The sequence below is a fragment of the Chelon labrosus genome, assembly GCF_963514085.1.
Source record: "Chelon labrosus genome assembly, chromosome: 11".
NCBI classification, from domain to species: domain Eukaryota; kingdom Metazoa; phylum Chordata; class Actinopteri; order Mugiliformes; family Mugilidae; genus Chelon; species Chelon labrosus.
The window spans coordinates 23,669,583-23,682,716 of NC_140344.1; the positions used below are offsets into that span (position 1 = coordinate 23,669,583).

General features: G+C 41.6%; 1 protein-coding gene across 1 annotated transcript in view; it reads left to right on the top strand.

The window, feature by feature from the left end:
* Positions 1-1,683: 1,683 nt before the first annotated feature.
* The window catches only part of cdh13 (cadherin 13, H-cadherin (heart)), a 254,830-nt gene continuing 243,379 nt past the window's right edge, over positions 1,684-13,134 (top strand). Inside the window, exon 1 of the mRNA XM_084555537.1 lies at positions 1,684-1,906. Coding sequence (XP_084411663.1) covers positions 1,744-1,906 — 163 coding nt within the window. The 5' untranslated portion in view covers positions 1,684-1,743. The remainder of the gene's footprint in view (positions 1,907-13,134) is intronic.

Sequence of the window (13,134 nt, forward strand, 5' to 3'; positions counted from 1 at the left end):
GTGACATCTTGCGCTGACATTTTCTGGAGATGGGTGAGAAAATATTTGATTGTGACTGCTGCTAAGTCACGAAATCCTCCACTTATGACTTCCCCTATTTCATTCCAGCCTGTGGAAACTTTCTCACGCCGTTGGCGGGATCTATTAATGGCCGGTGGATCTCTTCACCTCTTCCCTCTCTGCTTCTTTGCAGAGTGTTACTAATCGCTTCTCGGCATACAATACCAAGCTGACCTACATGTTGTAGGGACGGGGGCGTTTCCAGAAAATCATTTTGGTTAGATGCGTCTGCCAGAATGATCAAGCTTCTCTGTTTAAACGTCGCTGTAGCTGTAGCACGTTAACGTGCTTTTGCAACACATGGCTCTTCTGCTTCTGAAGTGGCCTTTAAATTGTATAATGGAAATACATATACTGTTGTTGCAGTCATTGCCAATGCATACAAGAGCTTAAGATGACGCATCTCTTTTCATCTCTACTTTTTTAAAAAGTGAGGCTTCCAAGTAGGAACCTCTTCAGATACCTCTCTAAGAAGGACTTTATACAGAACTGACTGTCAGTATTGAGGCTCGTATTAAGCTGCAGCCACTTGCCTCACTATAAACGGCATTGATGCAGCGCCACTCATTGTCAACAAGGCCATACCTTGTTTGGACATGTATTTAACTGATTTATTAAAGACGCATTAACTAGTGTGTTGTAAAGTGAATGTTTGCCTGCCTAGAAGAGCCCAGCCTTTCAGTGAGAACAGTCAGGACAGTACACTCTTTCTGCTGCAGAGACCGTTTATTACTACTCCTACAGGCAAACTAACTAACTATTTGTCTCAATGGTGCCTTATTGACAAAGCTGGTTGCAGCTTTTTGTATGTTTTGCCAATGTTAAGGTTATATAAGGTTGAGTAAGTACATCAAACTAATGCCTGTGCTTATAAACCAGCACCTCTCATTCTCCCTTTCCTCTCAGAGACATGCACTCAGTCGAACTGAATAACCCTAACCCTGCCTTTTCAACCTGGAATTTTAGCCGAGAGCTCACAAAAAACATATTTTCGCTTGAACTCCGTTTGAAAATGCAATGCATTGTGTATTACCTTTGAGAATTTACCACAATGAATGCAGTCATCCTCGATATATTTACCAGTCCAACCTCTGATTTCAGATTTGGAGAAAGCCCTATACCTTTTTTTTTGTAATAAGAAGTCACATTGTAAAAACTGTTTCCAGAACAAACAGCAGGCAGCAGAATCTATACCAAGCGGCATTTGTAAGTGGGTCAATGTTCGACAATAACATATGGCAGATGATTAAAACGAACAGAGAGAAATAGTGTTGGGTCGTCTCTTATCATCATATCGTAAATTGTGCATCGCATACAACCTGAATTACTGTTGTTTTGCCCTCCATGTGTGCAGTACATGTTCCTGCAGATATGTAATCTGATCGGTTGAGTCACGCCATGTTTGTTTCCATGGGAACACTCCGTCTTTAAAGGAAGTATGTTTGGCAAAAGAAGGGTTAAAGTTGCCATCCTCCATCTCCCCTGACAAATAGTAAAAATCTAAATGAGCCAATTGACATTTAGAACTTTACAATTAAGGATGTAAAGAAAAGCTTTTCTTAAGTCTTTCCTAACATGAAGCTATACCTACATTTTATTTAACACCAGTTTACCATCGATGAATGCTGTATCACAGAACACAATAATGTAGCCCCCCACCTTTCCCTGTCAGGTCTTGTGTTAATGTGTATTATTCTTACCTCGTCTTTGTTTCCTGTGTTGCAGGTTGCCCACGTGGGTGGCCAAGAGGATGGAGGCCATGAAGGTTGTGTACCTGGCTTCCAGGTCAAAAACTACCATGTGGCGTACAGCGGGCCCTTCCAGAAAGGCCAGTCACTTTTGCAAGGTCAGTGAAAATGGACAGAACAAACTCGACTGTTTTCTTATCTGCAGCTTAGTTTCCTATACAGTCCTATTTTATAGTGTGTTATAGTATGCAGTGTTTTTTTTACACAGAGTTTGCACAAAACCACACAGGAGTTGACTTTAAACTCTCGTTGTACTGCGTGCAAGGACAATAAAGGGATTCTGATCATTCTGAATGTGCTTGTTGAGAAACACATTACACTATGAGCCAGATTTGATTTGCATTTGTTGCAAACTTGGGATAAAACTGACTGCGTATTTGCACCACAATGACAACATAATTTTTTATCTGCAAATGAATTATTCTCCTTGATTGTGTGTTATTTACAGAAGTCTTTTTAGTTTTATTTTTCCTTTTTTTGCTCGTCCCCTGAAGACAGCTTCTGGCTGCTCAGTTAACTGCCTGTGTGTGTGTTGTGTGCTTATATGCATGTGTGCTTGCCTTGCAACTATTTTGCTGGAGCTTTTCGGTGCTGGTACACAAGCAGTTACCATTCTCAAGTTGATTTAGTCTTCTGGAGAGCTCTAGCAATCACTGAGTTGTATTGTCGTCAGTATGCAGAAATGTGTGTGTGATCTAAGATGATTTATAATCAAAATGTTACAGATTTAAGAGCGAGTGGAGAGGTAGAGGTTAAGATATCAGTGTCATGGAGGCTCATTTCTATCTCTAAGGCAGTCATAAATCAGCCTTATGTTAACTGCAGTCAGATTCCCCGCGGCCTTCTAAACTCTGACTTCAAGTCCAATCTGCACTTCATAATCCTGCCACAATTTATTGGTCCAATCCGCTCCTTTTGGGGCTCTCCAGCGATGCCAATCTACGCAGCTCCACTCCTCCGTCCACTCTCCACAGAGATCAGCAGCAATGTCTGCTGGCTAGCTGTTCCCTCCTCTGGGGTTGTGAGTCACGGCTGTCGGCATGTCTTTCCGCAGACTAACGAAAGTCTGACAATAAAGCTGAGGAAGTTTTTACTAATATGTTGCTTGATAATCCAGTCATTGTTTTTATTTGTACAATGTGATGAAATAAAATGAAAATATGTAAATTGAAACAGGAATAATTTATAGTTCGTTAATGCAGTCTGTCATTTATTGTGGGGACATGTTTTCATTCCCCTCTCATTATTCAGACTCCCTATTTATTTCATCATCCCTCTGTTCTCCCAATTGTTCTCCACATTATGAAGCTGCACCGGTAGAATATAATTACCTGCTTTAGTGGCATGCACACAGTGTTCTGTGTCCATATATGCGGGAGTAACACGTTTACTTCTTTCATGGTTGGAGTGCTGCGCAGTGCTTGTGGAGGAACAAACTTTCTTTGTGTGGCACTCCAAAGACAGACAGCTTTTCCAATTGAAAATACATACTTTCCTGCCAAGGCAGCAAAATATGACAAATCTTAGAATTTCTCCTTCAATCTTCTTTCTTCTTTTTCAGCTTTATTGTATTTGATTCGGTCAGCCAGTGAGGCATTTTGTCATCTGGGGGTTCAGTGGTGCGTGTAGTAGCAGACAGAACTCAGTTCTGCTTTAGTGCTCTGCTCCGGGACAACAGAGTGGTTCCATTACCTTGAATATGCTCCTGTCAGCAGAAACGGCGCTCACCATGGGGGATCCCACTGCTCACAGCCCCTCGTGGACAGGCATGCCAATGGCCTCACTTATACATGTGCATTCAGTGCACACTTATAGCTTGTAGTGGATATTTGAAAAAGAAATGTGAGACATTTCAAGGAACCTATACACCGATCAGCCACAGCATTAAAACCACTGACATGAGTAAAGTAAACGACATTGACCATCTTGTGACAATGTTCTCCAGGGAAACTTGTCGATGTGTCATTTATTCATGTGGATGTTACTTAAACATGTACCACCCACCCAGACCAGACCAGGCAACCCCACCCCATAGCAATGACACTCCTTGATGGCAGCAGCCATCCCTGACAGGATGCAGCCTGACACAGACACACACACAAAAACGGCTTAGGAGAAAAAACATGAAAAACGGGTGTTGGCCTGGCCTCTAAATTCGCTAGATCAAAAACTGATCAAGTATCTATGGGATCCACAGAGGCCCCTCCCCTCAAAGACCCCCCACTAACAACATTCTGTTGCCAGACACCACAGGACACCCTCAGAACGTCCATGTCCATTCTCTGATGAGCCTCAACTGCTTCGGAGGCACAAGGGAGACCTACACAATATTAGGAAGGTGGTCATAATGTTATGCTTGATCGGTGTATACAGTTGTATTAACTTATTTGCACATGATTTGAACACCACACAAGCATTCTATATGTTGCTTTTGATCATTCTAAGTTCATCTAATTGATTCGGGAGGTTGATGAACAGCTTGCAGAAAAAAAATAAGACTATGCTATTGCTGTCTAACGCATCCTAACAGCTCTATAATACAGTGCACAGATCGGTAGGTATTCCAGTGACAACAAGAAAACGGTCCTTTTCTAAATCACTAAAATAATTTATGTCGCAACTGAAAAGAAAGGCGGTGATGCAACTGTGCGATCATATTGGAGGATGTAGTTTGTGGAGCTATTGAACGAGATTGAATTAAACACAAAAAGCGTTTATGTTAGTTACACTGACTAAAATGGGGTTGTGAAAATAACAGAAATACGTTTCAGTACAACACAATACAATTCAATAGCACTATAAACCACAGCCTCCCAAATGAAAACACAGTCAAATCAACAGCTCTCTCTCTCTTTTTATTTTTTATTTTTTTACATAAATGCTGAATACCATACCCGTTAATGCAGGACCGTGATGTGTGCGCATGTCTGCCGAATGAACTGCACAACCATACACATGATTTCAAAATGAGGTAAAAGAGAGACATTTGTGAATGGGTTTCTAAAAGACGACTGAGGCTATTTTACCTGCTCTGTGCTTTTTTTTAATTTTGTTTTCTTTTTTGTTTTTAAATTTGAACAAATCGTCTGCTGAATGTGGGCAGGATTCACACAGAGTGCCAGAGGCTGCAGCCAGGCCCAGTGACACATGCAGATTTATGTAAATTGTGCTCAGCATTGTGCCACCTGCTGTAGACCTCCTTGTGTAATTACCAGTGGAGGGGCGGTCTGTTAGTGAGAGATACCTGTTGGCGCAGACCCGGGTTCAAGGACATCCATCTCGGCTAATGGCAGTGTGAGAAACAAATGCGTGCACATACAGCGCGCTAACAGTCACTCCTTCTCTGTTTTCACATTCTTGGCAGCCTCGTTTCTTTATCCACTCCATCACTTCTCCCGTACAATTCATCTGTCCGCCTCTTAGTTTTGCTACTGTTCTCTATTCACACACATTTCCTGCTGTTTTGCTCGACTCATCATCGCATGAACACAGAAATGTAGAATCTAATGGAAATGCGAAGACTGCAAATGGAGAACGTGTCTCCTCCTTGCCTCGCGACCTCTGCAGACTGACACTGTGATTTCAAGCTGTCCACACCCTTTTATAATGTTAGATTGCATGTTTCAGATAAATTGCCTCGAGGAGATGTGGCATGTTCCATCTCTAACCTTTTTAAATTGCACCATGTGCCACGTAAATGTTGTCGTCATTCAGTGGAACCTGACCAAAAACACCCTCGAAGGGAAAACTAACCACTTCTAATTTTGCTTTCGAAACTATTTGAGTTTTTAATGCGAAATCGCTTTCATTCAAACGCCCAAATGCACCGAGTCTGATTTGAAGGACTGCACTAAAATCTGTGCATCTGCTTTTGCTCGATGGAATTAGGTGCGCGCTGCATACGGCTCAATTTAAAAACCATTCCGGACAAATTGATTTTAACATATAAAAGGTTTATTCACTCTAAATTCCGTCCTAACAATTCACCACAAGTTCTCCATTTCTCTGCAACGGCCAACCACGGCCTGTATTATCCAGGATGCCCATGGCTTTAAACTGAAGGAGGAATTCCATTGTGAGCTTAATTTATTTTCCAGAAGCGAAGTGCCATAATTCTTTAAATTGTTCCAAATGCCTAACAGCTTCTCCACAGGGTCGAGATGCATTAGCCGGGCCGGGCGGTGAGTGACATTTACTGAAGGATAAATTAGGTTCTCGTTTCTGCAAAGTTACTTTAATAGTTATTCCTCTCTGTGGGCTGTGCCATGATGTAGAGAAATGCAGCAATGAGAGGTATTGATTTTAAGATGGTGTTATAGCTCACCTTAGTTTTTGCAAGCTTGTTTGTTTCTCGCCTCATCGCTGCCCTTTGAGATGGTGGTATAGTTGATGCAGTTTGCTGTCGCCAACTTGGCAGGCTGTCAGAAATATAGGTAATTCATAGTGTTATTAATGTAAAATAAAAAAAGACTCCTTTTTTTGCAAGAGGCAGACATAAAAATCCATTACATTCTGTTAATTTATTCAAACCTCAGGAGGAAATACAGTTTGGATTTTATGGTATACTTGAAGCTATAGGGCATACCATGCTGACAGCTGATAAAATGTGGAGAGGAAATGTTGAGAGCCACCTTATCTGTTTCTTGCAGAGCAGGACCGTGGCTCTGTGAAGGCTTTCTACAATCCCAAACCCCAAATATGATTACTCCTAAAAACATGGCAGCCTTTAGCATTCTCTAAAGCATTACTCACATCCCTTAATTAAGCATTCCTTAAGACTTGACTTAAAAAAAAAAAAAAAAGATTACCTTGAGGGGATGGTCTTCTCCAGGCTTGGCAGTCCTCGCTGTAAGCCTTCCACTTCATGTTCGGGAGCAGCCTGTGGACTTGAGCTCTCCTGGCTGGCGCCGGGCCGAAGGCATATTAACTGCATTGAGCTCCAAAGATCTCTTCTCTGGCATGATACTTGTCTCTAGCCTGTATTCCCTCAGACTTTATCATTGGCAATTTAAAAGGACTCGAATTCAGATATAGCCCGCTGGTTTTAGATAAATTGGACAAATGGAACAGCTTTCTCATCTGTTTTATTTTTGCTTCTTTTCCGCTAAGCCCTGCTTTCTAAGTTAAGGTGATATAGCTCGCCGTCCTACCCGCTCGGGGCCCGCGTTATTGCCTAAGGAATTTGTTACGCTGCAGGTGCTGCACACGGAAACGCGCCCCCACACACACACACACGAGCGCAGACAAAAAAAGACATATTTATCTTTCATCAAACAGTCCATTGTGCTGCATATGAAAGATGAATCCTGTGATTTATTTGCTGCTTTAAAGGTTGCTTGCTTCTTCGGCGACAATTCATTCAAATGTACGTGCTCATGCAGGACGTTGTTCTAGTTTGCCTTTCTTCTCTAACGCTAAGTGCACTGCACACTGCCTTCCGCTGCACAACCAGAACATCTTTGTCACTGAATGCCGCCTTATTTCGCCACAGTTTTTTTCTTTAGACAGAAAGCATCAAGTCAGTAAAAGAGTTTCATGTCCCATAGCCAAATGTTTTTCTCTTGGTATAAAGTAAAGCAAGAAAAAGAAACCAACAACTCAATTGTCCCTTTGTGGGACATGAAATAAAACTCCGTCCCACAGATTATTGTCCTACTTTCCGTTTTTTGACAGCGTAACCCGCGCTACGCTACTCTCAAACCCACTACGACCCCGACCAATGCCACCCAAAGCCCCCGCCCACAGCGAGCCTACTCCATCACCGAGAGACTGCAGACGCGTGGATTTATGCTCCCACTCACTTCGCTCCGCTCGCTGGGGTGCATATCCGGATCATGCCACTCTCACGCCTGTAATGGCGCAGCATTAATCACCTTCTGCAGTCTGAGTTAGCGGGACCTGCAGCTTCTTTTCCGGTGTATTTTTAATTTGACCATAAATCAAGGTGCGCTTTTGACAAATGACTGTAATTACAGGAAAGGCCATTACTACTACGGGTATGCAAGTGTGTATGTGTGTACCAGTATTTGAGCGTGTGGGTGGTGTTTCTACATGCAATGTGTTTGTGAATTAGAGCACTGTATGCGCAATATGCGGCCGTGGAATTTCTTTCTAACAAGTGGTACTTCGCATGAAGAGCGAACCAAGGTAGAGAAAGAATCCAAATGAATCCCTGGTGGACTTTACTGACCCACGGCTAAATTCAAAATTATATGGGTCAACTCCTGACTGGAGGCTGCTGATGGTAGTCAGGAAGGCTGGGATGGAACCGGGAGGGATTGCTGTTGCATGGATGTGGTTGAAAGGCTGTGGAGAGGAGATAGAGTGGAACGTAAAGCTGAAATGGTGGCAGATCTTTTCACGGCATATGGCAAATGAAGAAAACGGCGTTAGAATTTTTGACTTTACCTCTCTGCTGCACGGCACTTTAATACATATCCTGAAAGATATTATGCAGCAGAATTCATTAATTATTTAAAGTATTACAATGTATCTACGCATGCAGGCTTTTTAAAAATTCTTTTGCCAAAATATGACTGTGCAGTTCCACTGAGAATCATGAAAATAGGAAGGAATTATGATTCAGAATTGATGAGCGTTCTAAAAGCAAATTATATTCTAGTGTGAATTTTGGGTTTCCAAATCCATAGATGCCATATATCTGTTGGGCAGTAGCTTGTCCTTAAAGGGAGTAGTCATACAATCATATAGGTTAAAAATGAGCTTTGAAATCCTTTTCCAAATTCCTTAATGACTTTGCTTATGATTGTGTTTCTCGCTCCCTGGAGCTTGATGAAAATGAGGGCTAATACCTGCTGACACTGATGTTGTGATAAATATGAATTCTCCCATTAACCTGGTATTAAGTGAGGGGCAGTGGAAACGACTTGCGAGCATGAGACGCTGACTGGCTGGGTTGCCTAATCACACGTCCAGCTGATGAAACATAAGCTCTCATATGAAGCCTAATTTTTTGTTCCCTGATGGATGCAAGTTCAGTTTTACTGATTTGGTCTCTACTCCTCTGGGAAATACCAGGATCATTGTTCACCAACTAGTTGACAACTACATCCGTCTGCCTTTTCCTGGTCATTTAGAGTACAGCTGGGGACACACTACACCACTTTCACAGTCTTTGCAGATTGACTTTTGGCAATACGTGGTTGCAGTTGGGTCGGTTATCGATTCACACCACCTGATTGCGTTGAGATTCGGCTCAAAAAGTCCAACATATTTGACTGACTACGACTAAGGTTGGGTTGGGTCTGTTCCCCCTCACACACTTGCAGATTTTTGTGCCAACTACCCATGTTGACTGTACCCAACTAGTGCAGACTGGTGCAGACTTTGTCCAACTGGAAATCACAGGTAAAATCTGGCAAAAAAAATCTTATTGTGTGTGCTCTGACTGCAACTAAGGTCGGGTTGGGTTGGGTCTATTCCCCCTCACACACTTGCAGATTTTTGTACCAACTACCCATGCTGTACTGACTGTACCCAACTGGTGCAGACTATGTCCAACTGGAAATCACAGGTAAAATCTGGCAAAAAAAATCTTATAGTGTGTGCTCAGAGAAGGAAACTCGTGATTCTGACGATACAAGAGATGTCTTTCACATGCACAGTGATGTGACCCACTGTCAGTATCATTTAATATACAGTCCACACTTTTTTTTTTTTTTGTAGCCCTCTGCTAGTCAGAAAGAAATTAGCCAGCCAGTCAAGAGTAATAAGGCACCACAACTGATCACATTTCAGAGATCTTTTGTTAGGCTAACTAGCTAAGCTGCATTAGGCGATTTTACTGATGCTAAAATGTATGCCATTCAATATTCATCTGCTGTGACATTCAAATGGATCTCTCAGCTTTCTGCTGGCTGCGAAAAGGCACCACGGTCCATTGGCTCGGATACTGTAAGACTGCAATCACAGGGCATCGGGGGCAAATGGACAGTGGTGCCAAGACCCCATCTGCAATAACGTAGCAATTGGCAATCAATTGATAGACTCCCTCTTCCTCTCTCTCTGCCTCCTCTGCGTCTGTTTTCTGTCTCTCCCACTTTCCTCTATTTCCACCTTACACTTTTGCTTCCTTCCTATACGTCTGCGTCGACACCGCCTAACCTACTTAACCGGGGAAAGAAACGACATTGCTGATGCAAATTGCAGCACATCTCCAACTAGTTCTAACAAACATCAGTCACAGGACTCCCGAAATGAAAAATAAACTCCACACATGTTTAATTCAGCGCGGCCTGTTCACTAAGAGGCTGTTCATCAATTAGTAACACGGTGTTTTTAATTGCAGCTTTGAGGGAATTTAGGGAGCCGGTTCTGGCGAGCAAATATAAACTGTCTTGATTAATATTACATTCTTCTGACCAGACGTTGGCACATCTTGAGTCTGAATCGAAGTGATGGCCTACAATTATCAGAGGCTGCTCTGAGTCGGAGTAGTTTGCACCACGTTTGAACCTGACTGGGAATATGCTGAATGTTTTCTGGTTTGAAATGGGAGCTTCTTTTGAAGAGACATTAGTATATATAGTGTTGTTTTTGCGGTTGCTGCATTTCAATGCAGATTGTGTACACTGTAAAACATTTCATGTCAGTAAAAGTTAGAAACGGAAGTTCACCTGCTGCCGTAGAAGCATATGATTGCTCCTAAAAACTGCTGTTTCAATTCAAAAAGCTTTTTAACTTGTTTTAAATTGTTGCTATGAGTTAATAATTTCCATTGAAGAACACTGATTTTATCTTGTCAAATGAACTCACAGTTCCTCGCTATTTCAACTCACATTTCCAAGTTAAGATCAATTTAGTTGAATCTGGCTGTAGTTCACATACACTTTAAAACTTGCCAAAAATCCAAGTAGAAACAAAAACAGTGCTCTCAACTCCCATCTTGCCAGAACTTTAAGAGGAAATTAAAATTTGATCGACCAAAAACAGCCACTTGGATGTGGCAGGGAAACGACTAAAATCCACCCATTACGCTTGTGGTGCCAATCTTTTTGCTGACACCGTAATACCTTGGTTTAATCCTCTTTTGTTAGAGCCTCGTTTCAAAGGTATTGCCATTTTATAGTAATAGTTCTGTCTAATTTAAAAAAAAATGCAAAAATCCCGGCCGCCTCTAGATTTCCCAGAATTCAAATCACATCACCCTTCCTCCTCTCCCATTACTTTTTTTCAACTCAAAATGTAAAGACATGAGTTATAGACCACAAAACTAACAATTAGTCAAGACAATGGATTACTTAACGGGGCTGTAATGTTTTACAGTGTACTGAATCTGCTTTTTGCCGCCGCTGTTCTGCACTTGTTATATGGAAGAGAAACATTCTGTAATGCATGCATCAAAGTCGGTTGTTGGCTAGTATTTAATGTTTACTTGTCAATTTGATATTCCAGCAAAGATCTTTACTATTGCTCACATTCTGCCAAATGTAATGGAACAGTCTTTCTGTTTTTGTAAGACGGCGGATTTAGTGGCACACTGTTTCTGACGGAGTTCTGGCTCAATTTTCTGCTCTGTATTTATTTATTTTTCCGTTGCATGCTGGCTGACAGAAAGCTCTGCACCACTGCCGTCAGCCTGACATTGATTCCTTAAGTGTTCGCACGATTTGAGAGTCCATCTCATTTATTCCCTATTGTATAAACTTATCTGAGAGTTTGTCAGTATGTATTTTTTATCTTGTTTTTTTTTTTTCCTCCAAATACACACAATTCAGAGTCTGTTGTAGGAGCAAAACAATAGTCTAGAATAGTCACCGGTGCTTCATACAAGCCTGGAGTTCTTGTGTAAGGCTTAGTCCTTCACCAGGAATCTGTAAGCGCTCCTCTAGTCCTTATCTTTGGTTACTTTCAACATTGATAGAGTTCATTTTCACCACAGTGTTTAGATGAATACGTTATGCTTCGTCATTAAAATGAAACTTTAATTCACTTAAGTTTCTTCTATTTGAATATATTGTTTTGATCATTCTAACTGTAAATATATTTAAGCTGCTGTGTTCTTTGTTTAGTTGACCTTATGTCGTGCATGTGGTTGCTGTTCTATTCCGTAAAACCTGACAGAATACGTGCACCAGTCAGCCACAACATTAAAACCACTGACATTAAATGAAGTAAATAACATTGACCATCTTGTGACAATACAATGTTCTGCTGGTAAACTTTTGGACCTGGCATTCATTCATGGGTATGTTACTTAGACATGTAGCACCCATCTAGACCAGACCAGACCCCCCCACCCCACAGCAATGACACTCCTTGATGGCAGCAGCCATCCCCAGCAGGATGCAGCCTGACACAGACACACACACAAAAACACTTTAGGAGAAAAATCATGAAGAACAGCACAAGGTGTTGACCTGGCCTCCAAATTCACACTAGATCCCAAACTGATCAAGTATCTGTGGGATGATCCACAGAGGCCCCTCCCCTCAAAGGCCCCCCACTAACAACATTCTGTTGCCAGATACCACAAGACACCCTCAGAAGACCATTCTCTGATGAGTCACAACTGTTGTCATAATGTTATGCCTGATCGGTGCATATACATTACATTTGGAGGGAAATCATGTTCGTGATGTCTGCTTGGAAATTGTCATTCAGCTCAGTTTTTCTCAAGTGTTTTTCTCAAGTACGAGGTGATGAAATCCCCATCTCAGTTTTTTCTGCGTTCTTTTGAAACTGTGGACGGCTTTGTGCAATATCTCGATCTAGTTAGACTTCCCACTGAGCGAACAATAAATATGTTATTTAATAACTTGCAGAATGAAGGAATAAAGGAAATAAAAAGTTTTCGATGAAGCAATTAGGAAATCGTCACAATGAAGGGAGGAGAAAGGCTTGCATATGTATGAAGTAAATGATATGACTGTTCACACTAAGATGCTATTCTAAGGTACACTAAAATGAAACGTAGAAAGAGAAGAAAGTGCAAAACAGGTTATATTGAACTGGGATTTGATTATATAGCATACATCATAACATTACTGCTATTGAACACACCCAAAATGATATAATTATACAGAATAAAACTGTGTTTATTTACTTCTGTATGTTGTAAATCTGTGCGTTTGTGCATGCAACTACATAACTAAGCATACACATGCAGTTTTGTTTTTTTATATAATGGTGCTGCTATGTTTATCCGTCTTGACTTTAACCATGTGTTTTGTCAGTAGCAGCTGCAGAGGACGGCCATCAAACGAGCCGCGTATTTCCCTTTCTGTCAATGTCGCAAACAAGCCAACCGCAACGGGTATCTGCGCCTCATTATTTTATAACCCCTCTTCTCCGTGTGTTCCCTGTG